The 20,991-nt window shown below is 40.3% G+C and overlaps 1 protein-coding gene across 1 annotated transcript; it reads right to left on the bottom strand.

Annotated features, from left to right (window-relative positions):
- Nucleotides 1-5,695: 5,695 nt before the first annotated feature.
- Nucleotides 5,696-19,266, bottom strand: INSL6 (insulin like 6). Its single transcript, XM_019463728.2, has 2 exons — nucleotides 18,909-19,266; nucleotides 5,696-6,104 (listed from the first exon to the last, which is right to left on the bottom strand). Exons 1-2 carry the CDS (start codon nucleotides 19,189-19,191, stop codon nucleotides 5,746-5,748), a joined length of 642 nt encoding a protein of 213 aa, XP_019319273.1. The 5' UTR covers nucleotides 19,192-19,266; the 3' UTR covers nucleotides 5,696-5,745.
- Nucleotides 19,267-20,991: the final 1,725 nt, after the last annotated feature.

The following is a 20,991-nucleotide window of genomic DNA, read 5'->3' as shown; positions in this document are numbered from 1 at the left end:
ATCTTATTTTTCCTTCGTTTCCCCTAAGGTCATCTGTTAAGTTTCTCAAATTCCACATACGAGTAAATACGTGATATTTGTCTTTCCCTTACTGATTTACTTTGCTACTTTGCTAGTTAATAATACTATTAAAAGTATTACTTTTAATACCCTCCAGTTCCATCCACGTTGTTGCAAATGGCAAGATTTCATTCTTTTTCATCATCAAGTAGTATTCTAGTATATGTATATATCCATTCATCAGTTGATGGGCATTTGGGTTCTTTCCATAATTTGGCTATTGTTGATAGTGCTGCTATAAACATTGGGTGCATGTGCCCCTTCGAATCAGCACTCCTGTTTCTTTTGGATAAATTCATAGTGGTGCAATTGCTGGGTCTTAGAGTAATTCTATTTTTATAATTTTAGAGGAAGCGCCACACCATTTTCCAGAGTGGCTGCACCAGTTTGCATTCCCACCAACAGCGCAAGAGGGATCCTGTTTCTCCACATCCTCGCCAACATCTGTTGTTTCCTGAGTTGTTAATTTTAGCCACTCTGATTTGATGTGAAGTGGTGTCTCAATGTGGTTTTGACTTGTATTTCCCTGATGATGAGCATCTTTTCATGTGTCTGTTAGCCATCTGGATGTCTTCTTTGGAAAAGTGTCTATTCATGTCTTCTGCCCATTTCTTTACAGGATTATCCCTTTTATTTTGTTTTGTTTGATTGCTGAGGCTAGGACTTCCAACACTATGTTGAATAACAGTGGTGAGAGGGGACATCCCTGTCATGTTCCTAATCTCAGGGGGAAAGCTGTTATTTTTTTCCCATGGAGGATGAGATTAGCTGTGGAACTTTCATATATGATTTTTATTATGTTAAAGTATGTTCCTTCTATCCCAGCTTTCTTGAGCGTTTTTATTAAGAAAGGATGCTGTATTTTGTCAAATGTTTTTTCTGCATCTAATGACAGGATCATATGGTTCTTATCCTTTCTTCTATGTGATGTATCACACTGATTGATTTGAGAATATTTGTGATGTATCACATATGTGATGTATCACACTGATTGATTTGAACCAGACCTGCAACCCAGGAATGAATCTCACTTGATCATGATGAATAATTCTCTTAATATACTGTTGAATTTGAGTTGCTAGTATCTTGTTGAGAATTTCTGCATCTATGTTCATCAGGGATCTTGGACTATAATTCTCCTTTTTAATGGGGTCTTTATCTGGTTTTGGAATCAAGGTAATGCTGGCTTCATTGAATGAGTCTGGAAGCTTTCCTTTCATTTCTATTTTTGGAATAGCTTGAGAAGAATAGGTATTAACTCTGTTTTAAATACCTGGTAGAATTCCCCTGGGAAGCCATCTGGTCCAGGACTTATTTGTTGGAAGATTTTTGATAACCAATTCCATTTCTTTGCAGTTATGGGTCTGTTCAAATTGTTTCCTCCCGTTTGAGTTTTGGTAGTGTGTGAGTGTCTAGGAATTTGTCCATTTCTTCTAGATTGTCCAGTTTGTTGGCATATAATTTTTCATAGTATTCTCTAATAATTGTATTTCTGTGGTGTTGATTATGATCTCTCCTTTTTCAATCATTATTTTATCTATCTGGGTCCTCTTTTCTTTTTGAGAAGTCTGGCTAGGAGTTTATCAATTTTGTACAGTCTTTCAAAAAACCAGCCCTTAGATTCATTGATCTGTTCCACTGTTTTTTTTTTTAAGTCTATATTGTTTATTTCTGCTCTAATCTTTATTATTTCCCTTCTTCTGCTGGCTTTGGGCTTTTTTTGCTCCTTTAAGAGCTTCTAGCTCCTTTAGGTGTGATGTTAGGTTGTATGTTTGGAACCTTTCTTGCTTCTTGAGATAGGTCTGAAATGCAATGCATTTTCCTCTTAGGACTGCCTTTGCTGTATCCCAAAAGGTTTGGGCTGTCATGTTTTCATTTTCATTTGCATCCATGTATTTTTAAATTTCTTCTTTAATTTCCTGGTTAAGCCATTCATTCTTTAGTAGGATGTTCTTTAACCTCCATGTATTTGGGGCTTTCCAAATTTTTCCTGTGGTTGATTTCAAGTTTCGCAGTGTTGTGATCTGAAAATATGCATGGTATGATCTCAATCCTTTTATACTTGTTGAGGACTGTTTTGTGACCCACAAATGGAAAATGTTGCATGTACACTTGAGAAGAATGTGTATTCTGCTGCATTAGGGTGAAAAGTTCTGAAGATTGGATGTTAAGTCCATCTGGTCCAATGTGTCATTCTGAGCCATTGTTTCCTTATTGGTTTCTTCTTAGATGATCTGTCCATTGCTATAAGTGGGGTATTTAAGTCCTCTACAATCTTGGTATTGTTATCTGTACATTTGTTTATGTTTGTGATTAATTGATTTATATATTTGGATTCTTTCATGTTGGGAGCATAAACATTTATAATTGTTAGCTTTTCTTGATATCATTAATTATGATGTATTGCCCTTCTTCATCTCTTGTTACAGTCTTTGTTTTAAAATCTAGTTTGTCTGATATAAGTATGGCTACTCTGGCTTTCTTTTGACATCTAGTAGCGTGATAGATGGTTCTCCATCCCCTCAATTTCAATTTGCAGGTATCTGTTGTTGGGTATTTGGCTACTCGATCCACTGGTCAGTCCTTTGCAAAGCTCCTGCTTGCTCATTGTGGTGGATTGTTTGGACCTTCCACCAGGTGCGCTTTGATTTGTTTGTTTTAGTAACCCTGGAAAAAAGGAAAGTGTGTGTGTGTGTGTGTGTGTGTGTGTGTGTGTGTGTGTGTGGGAGGGGAACCTGATACCATACAAAGAGAAAAATGAAAGGGGTGGGAAAAAAAAAGACCAAGCAGAGCATCAAAGAAACTGTAAGGCTTAATCCAGAGAGAGAGAAAGGAAAGTAAAGGAGATATAGAAAAGGTGCAAAAAGAATAGAGTAAAAATGCTTCATTAAACAAACAAAACAGAGAAATATATATATAGATATAGATATAGATATAGATATAGATATAGATATAGATATATAGGAATTAACCAAAAATCAAGTCAGAAACTATGAACCTTATTCCAAAGGAAATAAGAAGGTAGAAAGAAAAAGAGAAGAAAAAAAAAAAAAAAGGCAAGCAGACTAACATACAAAACCACAGGTTAGTTGTCTGTTGGTGCCTGGGACCGTGGCCGTGCTGGTCTGGAGGAGAGGCTGTCTGTTCGCTCATTGTCAGTCTCGCTCTAGTAGATAAGCAGTTGCCAGGCACGGAGGGGCAGGGTTTAGTGTTAAATGTCCCACCTCCACTGGGGGCCGCTGTATCGTTCCCTGAAGCCCCACCGTGTTGGTGATGGGGAGAACAATGGCTATGGTGACACCCCAGTCTCTCCTCCCCAGACCTGGTATCTTGAACCATGTTGTTCAGGCAGCCCTCCCCGAATAGTGGCAGTCAGCTTGCCCTGCTCTGTGGTCCCCCACCCGTCCTAGGCGCTGGGCTGGAATTCAAAACCCTATGTCTCAAAGGGCCCTGCACCTGGCAGGTTCTGTTCTGCCATAGCACCACTCAGCCTTGCTGATCAAAGGCCTAAAGGGCCGCCTGGGTGGCTTAATCGGTTAAGCGGCCCGACTTCCGACTCAGGTCGTGATCTCACAGTTTGTGAGTTTGAGCCCCGTGTTGGGCTCCGTGCTGACAGCTCGGACCCTGGGAACCTGCTTCCGATTCTGTGTCTACCTCTCTCTCTGCCCCTCCCCCGCTCATGCTCTGTCTTTCAAAAATGAATAAATGTTTAAAAAATTAAAAAAAAAAAAAAAGGCCTTTGGCTGGTGCCTGCAGGGTCTTTTATCCTTGGGGAGGCAATAAACCCTGTTCCCACAGTACTCAAGAAAGGAAACTGTTCTCGCCCAGTGTGCCCCTGAGACCGTCACTGCACCCAGGGCCAGCTCCCTCCCCACCAGAAGTGTGCTCACACGGTGGGCTGAAAACTCCAATCTTCAGCTCCTGAAGCTATTTGCAAAATCGAAACTGGCACTCTCCTTATTCCCCGCTCCCCAGTCCCTGGTCCAGAGACGTTTTTCTCTTGTACTAACACAATACCACACTTCCACAGCCTGTCTCTTTTGTGTCTCCGCAGAAGGGGTTCCCTTCCCTTCGCGCCTACACCGTTTTAGCTCTAATTCCTATACTCACACCTCTGTCCCGGCCAAGCCGTCTCCCTCCACCTGTGGAGATCTGTCACTCCACAGACTGATTTCCCGGATGTTCCAAGTGATCTGACCTCAACATAGCTGTGTTTGAGGGCCGAGGGAAATCCTGGTCCCCCTATTCTCTGCCATCTCAACTCCTCTGTCTCCTGTATTTTTGTTCTTACACTATAAGGACAAACCTATAATTCAAACTGGACTCAAGTGCATCGCCGCGTTTTGGTCTGAGCACAGGCGATTCTTGCTGTTGCATTTTCATCTAACGCTCAGAAGACTTAATCCACCACTAAACCATGATGTGATCTGTCATTTTGTATCTAAACAGGTGGCTCCCCATGTTTAGAAAGGTAACTGAATGTAGACTACCCAGGAACTGTTCAAAAAGTTCAGACATATTTATTAATGCATTATAAGTGTATATGATATAAATACGTGTGAAAAAGAACCTTTGTCCTAAGAAATAACAGCACCAAATAGGAATAAAAAATTTAATTGTAAAGAACATTAACAGTACATATTTGAGAAACTGAGAAATATTTCAAATGATGCTTACTTCCTAATTAACGGTGGAAAGTTAAGAATTCCAATTTGGATTCTATGGATTAAGTTTTTCTCTGATTTGTACCATTAAAAATATTTCACATGTGGACAAAGAGTGGAAAAAATACACCAAAAACTTCGTGTTATAACATCATATTGAGTTGAGATATGCAAGCACATAAATATAGGATTTCAACAATACTCCATAGGACTTTTGCCAGTGGTTCTTGACCTTTAACCGACATCAGAATGAGCTGGAGGGCCTGTACCAATGCAGGTTGCTGTGCCCCACACCCAGAGTTTCTGATTCAGTAGTTCTGGGGTGGGACTCGAGACCCGCATTTCTAGCAGGTTCCCAGGGGATGCTAAGACTGCCGACTAGGTCAGCACTCTATTCTGACCAAGCCAAAAGGGAGTATCACATTATATCAGTACCTTCACAGCAAAGACATAGTATCCTGGAGAGATTTGTGTAATCTCGAGACATTCACTGAACTTTCTTTAAGTCCTCAATAGGAACTTTCTGACCAGTTACTATAATAAAACTCAAGGAATTAAAAGTGTACCTACTATTGCAGTATAAGAGCTCCTACTAGGAGTGGTAGTTGGTTAGTTATTTTTAACGTGGTCGGACAGATGTACTGGCATACTGGAGTGAGCCTAATGGTCATCGGCATCAGTCTGTATGTCATACAGATGGAATGCGGAACATTCCATACTCCATTTAAATGCAGCCTGAGAGAGTTTCAAGCACAATGACAAGCATGAACAGATAATTCTTAAGGTGTCTACATGGATCATGCCACTGCCAGTAAGATCTTCTTCAAATATAAAAATATATGAAAAATAGGGGTTACCAAAGAAAATACCAAGATTTCCTATTAACACAGAAAGTATTATTAAGTGCCCGCAAGTACATTCAGGTGGTATTCACAGCAAAGAACCCACAAGGACAATTACCAAAAATAAAGTAAAATAAATATATTAAGCTTTTATTAAGTTAGTATCATTCCTATGATGGTTAGTATATTTCAGTCACAACTGATGGTGCATGTTTCTGTAAGTTTTTATAATCAATATATGGAAAGCATGCAATGCTGAGTTCTTCTTTGGTGCATCCTTTAAGACAACACTTTTCTGAGTATCCCCTGCGCTTTCTTTGGGGATGTTTCCCCCAAAACACACTGCTTAAGGTTTTAATTTTGTTTCTGTTCATCTTCTGAAATTCTAAGATCTCATGAATATATTGGTTGATATCTTGTGATGAGGACAATTCTCTTGTCTTATCTGGTGGCAAGTTGGCCCTTTTATATCTGTACTTAGGCAGTGACGACATCTCCAAACTGTTTATTGCTTCTTCCTCAGAGGCAGAAGTAGAAACTGTTGAGAGACAAGAAGAAAATCCTACCTTGTTAAAATCTTCCTTTAGCTGAAAAAATTAATAATACTAGAATACTAAAGTCTGCTAATTATTAAAAAGAATCACATTTTAAATAATAAAATGGTTTTCGAAAGCAATATATGTATTTCAACTAAAACAGCTGTAGGTAGTATTTTCCTACAAAAAAGCTTAGAAACCTTTACACATTTTTTATGCAAAAACATTTTTTATTGAGATATCAGTCACATGTAAAGTCACATATAAATTCAGTATTTTGAAGCATACAATTCAGTGGTTTTTAGCGTATTCACAAGGTTATGCAACCATCGCCACTGTCTAATTCCAGAACATTTGTATCACTCTAAAAAGAAGCCCCATACCCATTAGCAGTCACCATTTCCTTCTTCCTCCAGCCCCTGGCAATCACTAATCTACTCTTCGTTTCTAAGGATTTGCCTATTTTGGAAATGAAATCATACCACATGTGGCCATTTATGTCTGATTTCTTTCACTGAGCAAAATGTTTTCAAGGTTTATCCACGTTGCAGCATGTATCAGCATTCTATTTCTTTTATGACTGAACAGTTTTCCATTGTATGGATATACCACATTTTGTTGATCCTTTTATCAGTTGATGGACATTTGGGTTGTTTCCACCTTTTGGCTATTATGAATACTGCTGCTATGAATATTCACATATAAGATTTTGTTTCAATGTATGTCTGTAATTCTCTTGGGTGTATACCTAGTAGTACAACTGCTCGATCATACGGTAAATTTAACTTTCTGAGAAATCACCGAACTGTTTTCACAGTGTCTACGCTATTTTACAGAGCTACCATTGATATACTAGGGTTCCAGTTGTTCCACACCCTCATCAACATTTGGCATTTTCCATTTTTGATTATAGCCATCCTAGTGAGATGTGAGGTGGTGCCTGCTGTTGCTTTGATTTGCATTTACCTAATGACTAATGATGTTGAGCATCTTGTCATGTGCTTATTGTATATCCTTTTTGTAGAAATGTCTATTTAAACTCTTCGCCCATTTTTAACTTGGGTTACAGTAATCTCTTCTTATCAGCAATTTCTCTTTCCCTGGTTTCAGTTACCTGTAGTCAACTGTGGTCTGGAAGCAGATGACCCTCCTTCTGACAGAGCTTCAAAAGGTCAGTAGTAGCCTGATGCTACATCACAATGCCTACATCATTTACCTCGCTTCATCTCAGCACACAGGCATTTTATCATCTCGCATCATCACAAGAAGGGTAAGGACAGATAACATATTTTGAGAGAGACCACATTCACATAACTTTTATTACAGTATATTGTTTTATGTTATATTTTATTATTAAGTTCTTACTGTGCCTTATTTATAAATTAAACTTTATTGTAGGTATGTATGTATAGGAAAAAACAGCATATGTAGAGTTTGGTACTATCCTTGGTTCCGATAGCCACTGGGGGTCTTGGAGTACATCCCCTGCAGATAAAGTGGGATTGCTGTATTTGTCTTTTTATGCACATCTTATAACTAAGGGGCTAGTGGAAGCCATTTTGGTCTTTGTTGAAATACAAGGAAATGAAGAAGTGGTGATATGCTCAATGAACTGATTGCTATTATTCTGCTCTTAACTCAGTATTATTGGAAAAAATCACAATCAATCCAGAAGGTAATTATTTGGAGGCTTGTTGGATTTCCATCATTGCCCTTGCCTATCTACTATCCCTTCTAGAAGGATATATTTGCCTATAATCACTGCTGTGGAGCCAGCCCTTAGACAGTCATGTTCTGAACTACATGATTCTACCCTATAGCCACAGTTGAACAGACTGGAGATTGTTAGTACCTGACCCCAAAGAAACCAATCAACTATGGTGGCCAACAATCCATGCCATGTGAAAACATGAGTTGGCCCAATCAATTTCCTCTCTGTGAACTTACAACTAAGAAGTAATGAGAAAAAGATTAGTGAGAACCAAAACTGAAAGGGGACTGTGAAGCTTGTCATGACAAGCTAAAGCCAAAAAGGAACGTAAATACTAGAGGAGAAAAGATTCAGAGAGAGAAAAAGAGAGAAAGTGGTTTTTAAAGCTGATGCAATTCCTTAGGCTTTCCAGAGCCTTTCCAAGTCTTTTCCTACCTCTTGTTTCTATAATAACTATATCCCCTATCATTTTTTCTTAAGGTTATTTAGATAAATTATAGTTAGAGTCCTATTAGAACACCTTTTACTAATTTTATATTTATATATGTATACATGCATGTATTTATTTTTAAAATAGGCTCCACACCCAACATGGGGCTTGAACTCACTACCCTGAGATTACCAGTTGCATGCTCTACCAACTGAGCCAGCCAGGTGCCCCACTAACTTTGTATTTAAAATGCTGAAGCTGAATTGTGGAACATTTAAACTTTAGGATAGATATTAAAGATACTGAATAGTAAGTCATCTAAGACAGATAAATACGTGATTGATTAAAATGGGTCATAATTAACAGAGTACACTGAAGGGAGAAAGTAAATTAGGTTGTCTAGGCACATTGAAGGAAGAGCTTCCTGTTGGGATGTGCCAGGTTCTGTCACTCAAAGAGTAAAGAAAAAACAAGAAGAAGGAAACTCTTTCACGAGTAAAGGCAGCTAAAGACTAGTCAATGAACTACATGTCAAATTGGGGAGGGAAATTAAGGAGAAACAAGCTGTACTCACAAGAAAGCAAGAAAGGTTAACATGAGCATTCAGATAAATGGATTTGAAAAAAGAGTAACAGAGGGGACCCAAATAGTGAAAAGGTAAGAAATCAGTGAAATACAAAACCCAAACACTGTGTTTAGAAACCCAAAACGGGTTCTTTAAAAGGATTAATAGATACAACTCTAGCCAGACTAATCAAGAAAAAAGAGATGAAACGGACTACAAAAAAGAACAATAGTTGTGTTTTTTAAATAAATGAATATGAGGAATGCTTATACATTTAAAAATCAAGATGAAATGGATGAATCACGAGAAAAATATGAGATGCCTTAACTGGCACAGAAAACTTAGAAAGACAGACATGGGTGGTTTTAGAAGTAGGTTCTACCTGCTTTTCAGGAACAGTAAATTCTAATCATATACAGGTTGTTCCAGGAAAAGAGGAAAAAGGCAAAACCTGGCATCTTTTGTGAACCTAGTGTATGCTTTATTCCAAAACTGGATAAGAGCAACACGATTTAAAAAACAACAACACACGAGCCTATTTACTTATAAATGTTTATGTGGAAGTCCTAAATGAGATATTAGTTAACTGAATCCATACACGTATTTTACAAACCATATCAAGAAAGTGTTTATTCCAGGAATTCAAAGATAGGTCAATACCCTAAAAATCTATCAATGCAATTTACCAAATTACTAAGCCCCCTACTCACTCTCAGTTGGGTTTGCTCTCTACCTAAAAGAAAAGGAAAGCAATCATAAGAGACTTGCATTTGGTTCCTTCACCATTTTTTTTACTCACCTTTACAGCCTGCACCCATACATTCTGCCTTCCTACTGGTTTACACAGGTGAGCTACGCACTCTAAAGCCAGTTCCTCCATTTATGGACTGGATCTCATCTCCTCTCACCACTCCAGCAATGCTGTTCTATATCCTTCATCATCAACGCTTCATGCCTATTGAATACGCCTATAAGCACACAAAATGTTATTTCTCCCACTTAAAAAAAGCCAAAACCATGTCTCCTGGCCTTGCTTACCTTGCCAGTTACCATGGCAAAACTCCTTTATCGTGTTCTATTATTTGTTCATTCCTTTTCTCTCACTCTGCCTTAAACCCTCTCTAATCAGGCTTTTCCTGCATTGCTGCACCAAACTTCTCTTTTGAAGGTCACAAATGATCTCTCTGTTGCTAAATTCAACAGCCAATTCTCATCTGACTCACTTTCTTCACTTGGTTTCCAGGACACCACCTTCTCTCTTCTTCCCACCTATTTGTTCCTTTTCTGTCTCCTTTGCAAATATTTCCTCTTCAGCTTTTTAATCTTGATCCCCTAGGGCTCAGTCCTTGGTACTCTTTTCTATTTACACCTCTTCTCTTGGTGATCTCATCCAGTCTTATGGCTCTAAAAATCATCTATGTACCTATGATTCCTAAATTCCTATCTTCAAGTAAGATTTTTTCCAACCCCCAGATTCTTATGTCCTACTTCCTTCCTACTCACTGTCTCCACTTCAGTGTCTCAAAGTCAACATGCACCAAACTGAACTACTGATAGTCTTCTAGACCTGTTCCACGTGGGGCCTTTATTATCTCAGTTGATAGAAACCCTATGCTTCCAGGTGTTCAAAGCAAAAATTCTGGGATCATATTTCAAAAAAATTATTGGGGGGCCCCGGGGTGGCTTCGTAAGTTAAGCGTCCTAATCTTGATTTTTGGCTCAGGTCGTGATCTCATCGTTCTTGGGATCGAACGCCATGTTGGGCTCTGTTTGACAGCATGGAGTCTGCTTGGGATCCTGTCTCCTCTGTCTCTGTCCCTCCCCTGGTGTCTGTCTGTCTCTCTATCAAATACCTCACCCTGCAAAGCAGGGCTCTGCTTCTGATCCTGCCTCCCTACAACCTGTCCTCAACACAGTAGCCAGAGTGATCCCTTTAAAATGCCAATTAATGTCATTCTTCTGCTTGAAAGCCTTTACTCAGAGTAAAGCCAAAATCCTTAAGATTGGTCTAAACAATCGCCCTAGGCCTGCCCAGTACCTCTCCCTCTGCTCTAGCCACACTAGCCTTGCTGTTCCCTGCATAAACGGGGCAGAGATGTATTTACTCTCCTCTTTCCTCTGCCTAAACACCCTTTCCCCAGCTGTCTGCTTGCCTGAATCTTTTACCTCCTCCTTTCTCAAACCTCACCTTTTCAGTGAGCCCTGACATGACTACACTATTTAATCCTATAACCCACCCTCCAGCTGCCCTCACTCCTGATCTCCCTTATTATCCTCCTTCACTCTTTATTTTTCTATAGCTCTTATTACCTCTGAATATTTACTCATTTATTATGTTCACTTCCTACACAAGCTCCATGAGGCCAGACATCTTTGCTTTGTTCACTTCTATATCCCAAGTGCCTGGCACTTAGCAGGTACCCAAGAAGTATTTGGTGAATTAACAAGTAAAAGAAAAATCATATTAATATGCAAAATGATGTCCCCCAAAAGGCCTTGAAAAAGTTCAGCCCTACTTTTAATGATTAAAAAAATAGCAACTCCTTTATCTTGGTGGAGATGATATAACATAAACCTATAAACATTATACCTAATGGAGATATTTAAATGCATTCCCCTTTAAAATTGGGAACATGACAAGACATCACACTGTTACTACTACTTAACAGCACTACAGGACCTGGCCAATGCTAGAAGGAAAGAAAAAAAGACTGGTGTAAGGTTTAGAAAGGAAGTGACAAAACTATCATTTGTAATTGATAGAATCATCTATAGAAACAAACTCTTCGAACTATGAAGATAGTTCTGCATAATTACTGAATAAAGATCAACCTGTAAAAATCCTTTGCATTTTTCTAACCAAAAATCACTCACAAAAATACAATTAGCAACAAAACAAAGTATTAAGGATTATACAATACAGAAAGTCTCTCCTGAGAAAACTTTAAAATTCTAATGATAGAATATGAAAATATTCCACACTTACTTTAAAAACTTTTTTTGTGTGTTTATTTTTGAAAGAGAGAAAGAGAGACAGAGAGTGAGTGGGGGAGGGGCAGAGAAAGAGGGAGACACAGAATCCGAACCAGGCTCCAGGCTCCAGGCTGTCAGCACAGAGCCTGATGTAGGGCTTGAGCCCACAAGCCTTGAGATTATGACCTGAGCTGGAGTCAGATGCTCAACAGACTGAGCCACCCAGGCACCCCATGCTTACTTTATTTTCAAAAGATATAAATCTTCTTCAAATTAATCTATATATTCTATGCATCTCAATTAAAATTACACATGGATTTTAATTTTATTTTTTTATTATACTATGCTCACCACAAGTATAGCTACCATATAGCACCATACAATGCTGTTACGATGTCATTGACTGTATTTCCTAGGCTGTACCTTTTATTCCCATGACTTAGTCATTCCAAAACGGGGAGCTTGTATCTCCCACTCCCCTTTACTGATTTTGCCCATTCTCTCCACATCCTTTTCCTCTGGCAACCATCAGTTTCTTCTCTGCATTTATAGGTCTGATTCTATTTTTGTTTATTCATTTATTTTTGTTTATTCATTTGTTTATTCATTTATTCATTTGTGTATTCATTTTGTTTATTCATGTTCACTGGAATCATGTGGTATTTGTCTTTCTCAGTCTGACTTATCTCACTTAGCATAATACCCTCCAGGTCTATCTATGTTGTCACAAATAGCAAGATCTCATCCTTTTTATGGTTACATAATATTCGTGTGTGTGTGGGGGGGGGGGGTGTATACCACTTTTTCTTTGTCCACTCATCTATCAGTAGACACTTGGGTTGTTTCCATTTCTTGGTTATTGTAAATAATGCTACAATAAACATAAGGGCACATATAACTTTTTGAACTAGTGTTTTTTGTTTTTTTTGGGTAAATACCCATAAGTGAAATTACTGAATCATATGGTATTTCTATTTTTAATTTTGAGGAACTCCATACTGTTTTTCACAGTGGTTATACCAATTTACATTCCCACCAACAGTGCAGAAGAGTTCCTTTTTCTTCACATCCTTACCAACACGTTATTTCTTGTCTTTTTGTGTTTTTTTAAAGTTTATTTTTGAGAGAGAGAGCGGGGTGGGGCAGAGGAAGAGAGGGAGAGAGAGAATCCCAAGCAGGCTCTGTGCTGTCAGCATAGGGCCTGATGCAGGCTTGAGCCCACAAACCATGAGATCATGACCTGAGCCAAAATCAAGAGTCAGACACTCAACCAACTGAGCCACCCATGCACCCCTCTGGTCTTTCTGATTTTAGCTATTCTGATAGGTGTGAGATGACATCTCATTGTGGTTTTGATTTGCATTTCCCTGATGATTAGTGATGTTGAGCATCTTCTAATGTGTCTGTTGGCCATATGTCTTCTTTGGGAAAATATCTACTCAGGTCCTCTGGCCATTTTTAAATTGTTTATTTTTTTGGTGTTGGGTTGTCTAAGTTCTTTCTATTTTTTGACTGTCAACCCCTTATCAGATATATCATTTGCAAATATCTTCTCTCATTAAGTAGGTTGCCATTTTGTTTTGTTGATGATTTCCTTTGCTGTGCAAAAGTTTTTATTTTGGTGAAGTCCCAATAGTTTATTTTTGCTTTTGCAAAAATATTTTGCTTGCCTTAGGAGACAGATCTAGAAAAATGTTCCTCTGGCTGATATTAAAGAAATTACTGCCTGTTCTCTTCTAGGAGTTTTAAGGTTTTAGGTCTCACATTTAGGTCTTTAATCCATTTAGAATATATTTTTGTGTATGGTCCAGTTTCATTCTTTTGCAGGTAGCTGTCTAGTTTTCCCAGCACAATTTACTGAAGAGACTATCTTTTCCCCATTTTATATCTTTCTTCCTTTCTCATAGATTGACCATATAGGTATGGGTTTATTTCTGGGCTTTCTAGCTTGTTTTTATATTGATCTATGTGTCTATTTTTCTGCCATTCTGTTTTGAAACCATACTGTTTTGATTACTATAGTTTTGTAGTATATTTTGAAATCTGGAATTGTAATTCCTCCTGCTTTATTCTTCTTTCTCAAGGCTGCTTTGGCTATTTTTTTTTTTTTTTGTGGTTCCATAAAAATTTTAGTGTTATTTGTTCTAGTTCTGTGAAAAATGCTGTTGATATTTTGATAGGAATTGCACTGAATCTATAGATTGCTTTGGGTAGTATGTACATTTAAAAAACATTAATTCTTCCAATCCATAAGCATGGAATATCTCTCCATTTGTTTGTGTCATCTTCAATTTCTTTCATCAATGTTTTTATAATTTTCAGAACATAGGTCTTTCACCTCCTTGGTTCGGTTTATTACAAGATATTTTATTCCTTTTGGTGCAAAACTACATGGGGTTGTTTTCTTAATTTCTCTTTCTGCTACTTCATTATTAGTGCATAGAGACACTACCAATTCTGTGCATTAATTTTGTACCCTGCAACTTTACTGAATTTATTTATCACTTCTAATAGTTTTTTTGGTGGTGTCTTTAGAGTTTTCTATGTATGGTATCATGTCATCTGCAAATAGTGACAGTTTATCTTCTTCCTTACTAATATGGATAGCTCTTATTTCTTTTTCTTGTCTGATTTCTGTGGCTAGGACTTCCAGTGCTATTTTGAATTAAAGTGGTGAGAGTGGGCATCCATTTCTTATTCCTGATGTTAGAGGAAGGTCTCTCAGTTTTTCGCAATTGAGTCTGAAGTTAGCTCTGGATTTTTCATACATGGCCTTTACTGTGTTGAGGTATGTTCCCTCTAAATCCATATTGTTGAGAGTTTTATCATACACGGATGTTGAATTTTGTCAAAATATTTTTCTGCATCTGTTGAGATGATCACAATTTTTATCCTTCATTTTATTCACGTGTCATGTTGAATGATTTGCAAATACCGAATCATCTTTGAATTCCCAGAATAAATCTCATTTGATTGTGGTGGGTGATCCTTTTAATTATTGTTGAATATGGTTTGCTAATATTTTGTTGAGGCAGACAGATTTTTTTAATGCTTATTTATTTTTTTAGGGGGTGGGGCAGAGGATCCAAAGCAGGCTCTGCGCTGACAGCAGAGAACCCCATGTGGGACTCGAACTCACAAACTGTGAGATCATAACGTGAGCTGAGACCTTATGCTTAACTGACTGAGCCACCAGGCACTCCTTGGCGGATGGATTTTTTAAAAAATTCAGTACACTTACTCTTAAATATATAGGGAAGAATAAAGGTCGAGAATTAGCTTAGTGGATCTTAAGAAGAAAAAAAAAACAACATTGGAGATGTGCCCTCCTATAAATGACATCCTACAGAGTCATATCATTAAAAACAGTATAGTAATTGTACGAGGTCAAACAAAAAGACCAATTAAATAGAATAGGAAAACTCGGGCAAACAATAAACAATAAAGGTAAGTCTAGAAGTCAATGGGAAAAAAATTATTATATAGTAGATGGTGTTCAGAAAACTAGCTGCTTTTGTAGAGCAAAATAAGACTTCTTGAAAAAACTAAGATAGTAATCCTTGCCATAACAGACACAGTGGTCTCCAGAAGAATTAAGAACCTAATGTGAAAAGTAAATCTATAAAGTTGGACACTCAACTGACTGAGCTACCCAAGCGCCCCCCAAAAAGTTTTTTTGATATCACTGCACCAAACTATCTTTCTCTATGTCAGAGTCAAATAGATCATCAGAAGATTAAAATTGTTGGTAACTGACTTGATCTAACATAGAAATGTGTCCTGCTAGTACAAGTTAAAGTTAATCAACTTTTCAAGCCACATTCAAATGCAAAAGAAATGGCATAATTATACATTCTCTATTGGAAACACATACCTCTCTACAACTTATAATTATTCACTGGAAATTAATAGGATAGATTGTCATCTTATAGATAAATAATTTTTAAAAATTTGGCACAAATTCAAGACAGATATATAATTTTCACTCATGGAATTTGAGAAACTTAACAGATGAACATAGGGGAAGGGAAGGAAAAATAAGATAAAAACAGAGAGGGAGGCAAATCATAAGATACTCTTAAATATAGAGAACAAACTGAGGGTTGATGGGGGTGGGGGTGGGGGTGGGTTAAATGGGTGACGGGCACTAAGGAGGGCACTTTTTGGAATGAGCACTGGGTGTCATATGTAAGAGATGAATCATTGGGTTCTACGCCTGAAGCCAGGACTATACTGTATGTTAACTAATTTGCAAATTAAAAAAATGAACTTGACGCAAATTCGTATTGATAACTTAAATCCATTTGTCATTCTCCCACACATTTTAAAACAACTGTAGCTTTATTGCCACATGACATTTCCACTTCAGAAAACTGTCCTTTACATAGTTCCCACAATAACATGTTTCCATGAACATGACAGTTCTAAAACGTTGTAAGATACATTTTTATTTCCAGGGTGCCTGGGTGGCTCAGTCATTTAAGCATCCAGCTTCAGCTCAGGTCATGATCTCAGTTTGTGGGTTGGAGCCCCGCCTCAGGCTCTGTGCTCACAGCTTGGAGCCTGGAGCCTGCTTGGGATTCTGTGTCTCCCTCGCTCTCTGCCCCACCCCCCCTTGCACTATGACTCTCTCTCAAAAATAAATAAACATTAAAAAATTTTTTAAAAAGAAGATACATTTTTATTTCCTACAAATCTTGTTCCACTGAAGCTCCCTCCTCATTGAATTACTGGCATTTATTCCTCCAGGGAAGTGTGAATAATACCTGAAACAAAGGGGTCATTAATCAGCTCTGAGTTTTAAAGTTACTCTGAAAAAATTTAATAGCCTTGGGGCACCTGGGTGGCTCAGTCAGTTGAGCATCCGACTTCCGCTCAGGTCATGATCTCGGGGTTTGTGGGTTTGAGCCCCGCGACGGGCTCTGTGCTGACAGCTCGGAACCTGGAGCCTGCTTCCAATTCTGTGTCTCTCTCTCTCTGCCCCTCCTCCGCTCACTCTCTGTCTCTCTCTCCTTCGGAAATAAATAAACATTAATTTTTTTTTTAAACTTAATAGTCTTCAGAGCAGGCTTTGATGAGAAAAGGGATTCCAAAGCTCCTTTTAAATAACAAACTCAAGCTTGTTGGGGCGCCTGGGTGGCTCAGTCAGTTAAGCGTCTGACTTTGACTCAGGTCATGTCGTGAGTTCCAGCCCTGCGTCGGGCTCTTTGCTGACAGCGCAGAGCCTGGAGCCTGCTTCAGATTCTGTGTCTCCCTCTCTTTCTCTGCCCCTCCCCCATTAATTGTGTCTCTCAAAAATAAACCTTAAAAACACTTAAATAAATAACCAACTCAAGCTTGGATGTCTGAACGTAAAATTTGGACTATAATATAGGTAGTGGGAACGTCAGGCATCTCTGGGAGTTTGCAAAAATGTGGACTGTCAGGGCCTCCCCCCAGCCCCTCCTGAATGAGAACCTGTGTGTTCACAGTTTTTGTTCCCCAGGTGAATCATATGCATGTTAAAGTGTGAGAATCACTGAATTAAAGTACAAGTGGAAGGCTGGGGAGAGACCCTTCTTCCATTATAAGAGCAAAATAAAGTGAGTTTACATTAGGTAGGTTTAGTGGTAGAAAATGATCAAGATTCAGTCTGATGGTTTCTGCTATGTCTTTCAAAGTTTTCATCCCCTTAGCAGCAATAGGAAGAATGGAATGAGTTCTGTTCATTCATTTATTAAATAAGAAGTTAACAAGCACCTATGATGTGGGAGGCAACTTAATTTGTTTCAGTCATCCACAGGAAGGTGTTTTTTTGGCATGATAGTCCGTTTCCTTCCTTAATTTCAGAAATCTTGCCTGTAGCAAAATTTGTCCAAATCAAATTAATTACTTTAAAGGCAATAATTTCAATGACACTGTGCTATCGACAACCTATACATAAAGTTCATTTTCTTTTAAAATGGCAAACCATGTTGGTACTAAAATGTACAACTACAGTTGGAGGAGACCAGTGAATCTGAAACAAGAATATTCTTCCTAAAGACTGTAAAAATATTAAGTATACATTCAGCATATATTAAGCACATACTATGTGCCAGGCCCTCTGCTAGGCGTTTCAGATAAAAACGTGCATGAAACAATCCCTATAATATGGTATGGTATACAGGACTGGCCTTATGGGGGTGAGACTTGTGCAGTCACACAGACCCAGTGCTTAGGGGAACTTTGCATTTTCCTTAATGCTCTATTGTCGCAGTCTTGAACGTCTCAAAAATTTTATCTTGCAATTGAAGTGTACTTAAGTATGGGAACTTTTAAGTGAAGTCTGATGGGACAATGGACCGTGTATGTGAGCAGCGGAGACACAAAAAAAGGGGTGGGGGAAGCTTTTTATTTTAGTACCTTCAATGGCCCTTTCTTGCTTTTGAATAAGGCGCCCTGTATTTCTCTTCTGCACAGGGCTGGGCAGATTATGGGGCAGGTCCTGATGATGGTTAGATAGATCTACTGTGTTAGGCATTGTGGTAGATGGAAAATGGAGTGAGTAGCTACGAAAGAGTCAGTGATGACCTCACAGGGAAAATGAAACCTAAGAGTTTTTGAAAGACAAAGCTGAGTTTGCCAGGTGACAAGTGTACTCCAGAAAGGGAAAGCTAGAGAAGCAGCAGCATTCTTTTTTTTTTTTAATTTTTTTAAACATTTATTTATTTTTGAGACAGAGAGAGACAGAGCATGAACGGGGGAGGGTCAGAGAGAGAGGGAGACCCAGAATCTGAAACAGGCTCCAGGATCTGAGCGGTCAGCACAGAGCCCGACGCGGGGCTCGAACTCACGGACCGCGAGATCATGACCTGAGCCGAAGTCGGCCGCTTAACCGACTGAGCCACCCAGGCGCCCCGAGAAGCAGCAGCATTCTTACATAAATGTATAGATTTATGTGTGTATACTTATTTCCTCTAAGTTAAAAAAAAAAAAAAAAAAAGCTTCATTGTCTGCTGGCAATACATTGGCTTATAAAATTTTTTATTTTTCTCGGTACTAGGCACAAATTCCATTACCCGAGGAAGCTCACCGCCTGGTAGAGCAGATTTGGGGTAAAGAAATGTACAAGGGTGAACAACCACGCCTTTGGTTTATATTTTTACCTGGGTTTGTGCCTCTCGCCCAGGCTGGGAAAGTGGTTTGGGAGCTTTCCAACCGGTCGGGAATGAAGGTCTCAATCTTCTCGTTGGCCTGGGGAAACAGCTGGATCTTGGGGGTTTCCTCCTTCAAGAAGTGCCAGCTGACATTGCCACAGAGTTTTATTATTTCCTTCATGAGGTGCCTGCCGCACAGCCTCCTAGCTCTGCTGATGTCGCTCAGCTCACGGGAGAACCGAACTAACGGGAGCCCCAGCCACAGCAGACACAGGCAGAGGAGCCGCGGCATCCCGGGGCCCCAGCAGCCAGGTCCGCGGCGCGGTGTAACTGCCTCCGGGCCGCCCGGCTCCTCCCGGCACCTGCGCTCGTGCCCGCGCCCCCGCCCACCGGCGCCGCGCACGCGCACCTGGCCGGCTTCCGAGCGCGTGCGGACCTCGCGAGAACGCTGAAGCGCGAGGCGTGAGGTGCGAGGCGGCCGCCCTGCGTGGGCTCCCAGAGCCGGGTAGGTGGCGGGCCGTAGTTCTTGAAGTCCTTCATTCGTTTTTCTTGTCCTCCCCTGTAGAGAGACGCATCCGCGAGCCGTGGGGCGCCGGTTAACTGGTAAAATCAGAAAAGGCGTTGCTCCTTCTAGCGGAGTGCCTTTGCCGCCCTTTTGCCTGGTTGGTCCCGGGGCGTCGCTTCCTCAGAAACACGTTCTCTCGGCTCCCCGTCGGGGTGCACCTCGGTTTGTTCGTGCGCTTGTTTGATACCGTCTGCCCCCAAGCCCCCCAGCTGCGTGCGGGCATGTTTGCTTCCCCCTGTACCCCAGGGCCTGGCGCGGTTGGCGTCAGAGGTGTTGGCGCCCCCGGGCGCGCTGGAATGTGCGAGTGTGAGTTCCCCCGGCCCGATTCGGGTTCCGAGCGGCCCGAGGAGAACCCCGCCCGCCCCTCCGGGAGGGCAGCTGGGATGCTAATGTGCCGCCGTCGCGAGAGATTACAGAGGATTGTCTGTTGCCAAATTGTAACAAGCCTGCGACGGGGACCCCCTACGGGGTTTGCCTTCTAAGAGTAACAGTATTTTGCTAAAGTAGGAGCGGGGCGGCGGGGAAGGGCAGGCAGCGCGGTGGGTACCGGTCCTCGGTCCGTTTGGAGAAGATTGGATTGGATAAGTGCAGTGGCTCGGAAGGATGCAGTACCGGCCAGCAGGGGGCAGTCGGGGGCCGTGCGGGAGGAGGAGTGAGCGGCCCCTGGATGCCCGAGACCCGCGCAGACCCGCGCAGACCCGCGCGCGCCGTCCGTGTAGACTCCCCGTCTCCCTCTCCTTTTTGCCGCCCGCCTCTGCGTCTTCATCTCCGTTCTCCCTTTTCCTTTCTCCCAGCGTTGCCCTGCTTCCCCTTGGCGTCAGGGGGCGCTGTTCAGTTAGCTGGGCTCGGATTTTTTTTTTTTTTTTTTTTTAAGATCTATGTGATTTGATTAGCACAATGTCATGACCTTCCTGGAAACACAGCGAATGTCCAAACTGTAGTGGGCCGTGAGCCCTGCGAGAACGGAAGACATTCATTAGACTGAGAGGAAGGTTTAAAGCCCACAAAAAAGCCTCTCAAGCAATGTATGTCAGAACCTGACCAATTTGGTTTATACCCCCATTCACTCACTTTGCACTCTCTGTATCCGCGCCCTGCTTTGTGTTTCTCCATATGCGATTCATTGCAGACTGGCATACTATATATATTTTATTTCTCTACTTGTTTACTGTCTGTCTCCTCCTACCAGAACGTAAGCTCCGTGCAGGCAGGGATTTCTGTTTCATTTTCTTTGATATCCTCTGCCTTGAACAGTGTCTGGCACATACTATGTTCTCAATAATACATTAATGTTAATAATTATAACTGATAATATATATAGCAAATAATAAGTGAAATGTTAATAGCATTAACACTCGTATAATATTTAGTGGATCGATTAATGAATCCTAGAGAATTGACTACTTGTTCCTTTTATACCCTATTTATTTCTTACTTTTAGAGAGAGAGAGTGCATAGGGGCTAAAGAGAGAGACAGGAGGTGAGGGACACAGGGAGAGAGAGAGAATCACAGCTGAGCGGAAATCA

The sequence above is a fragment of the Panthera pardus genome, unplaced genomic scaffold, assembly GCF_024362965.1.
Source record: "Panthera pardus isolate Hobbes unplaced genomic scaffold, ASM2436296v1 HiC_scaffold_20, whole genome shotgun sequence".
Lineage (NCBI taxonomy): Eukaryota > Metazoa > Chordata > Mammalia > Carnivora > Felidae > Panthera > Panthera pardus.
The sequence above is the reverse complement of the archived record's forward strand: the minus strand, read 5'-3'. Positions and strand labels throughout refer to the sequence as shown.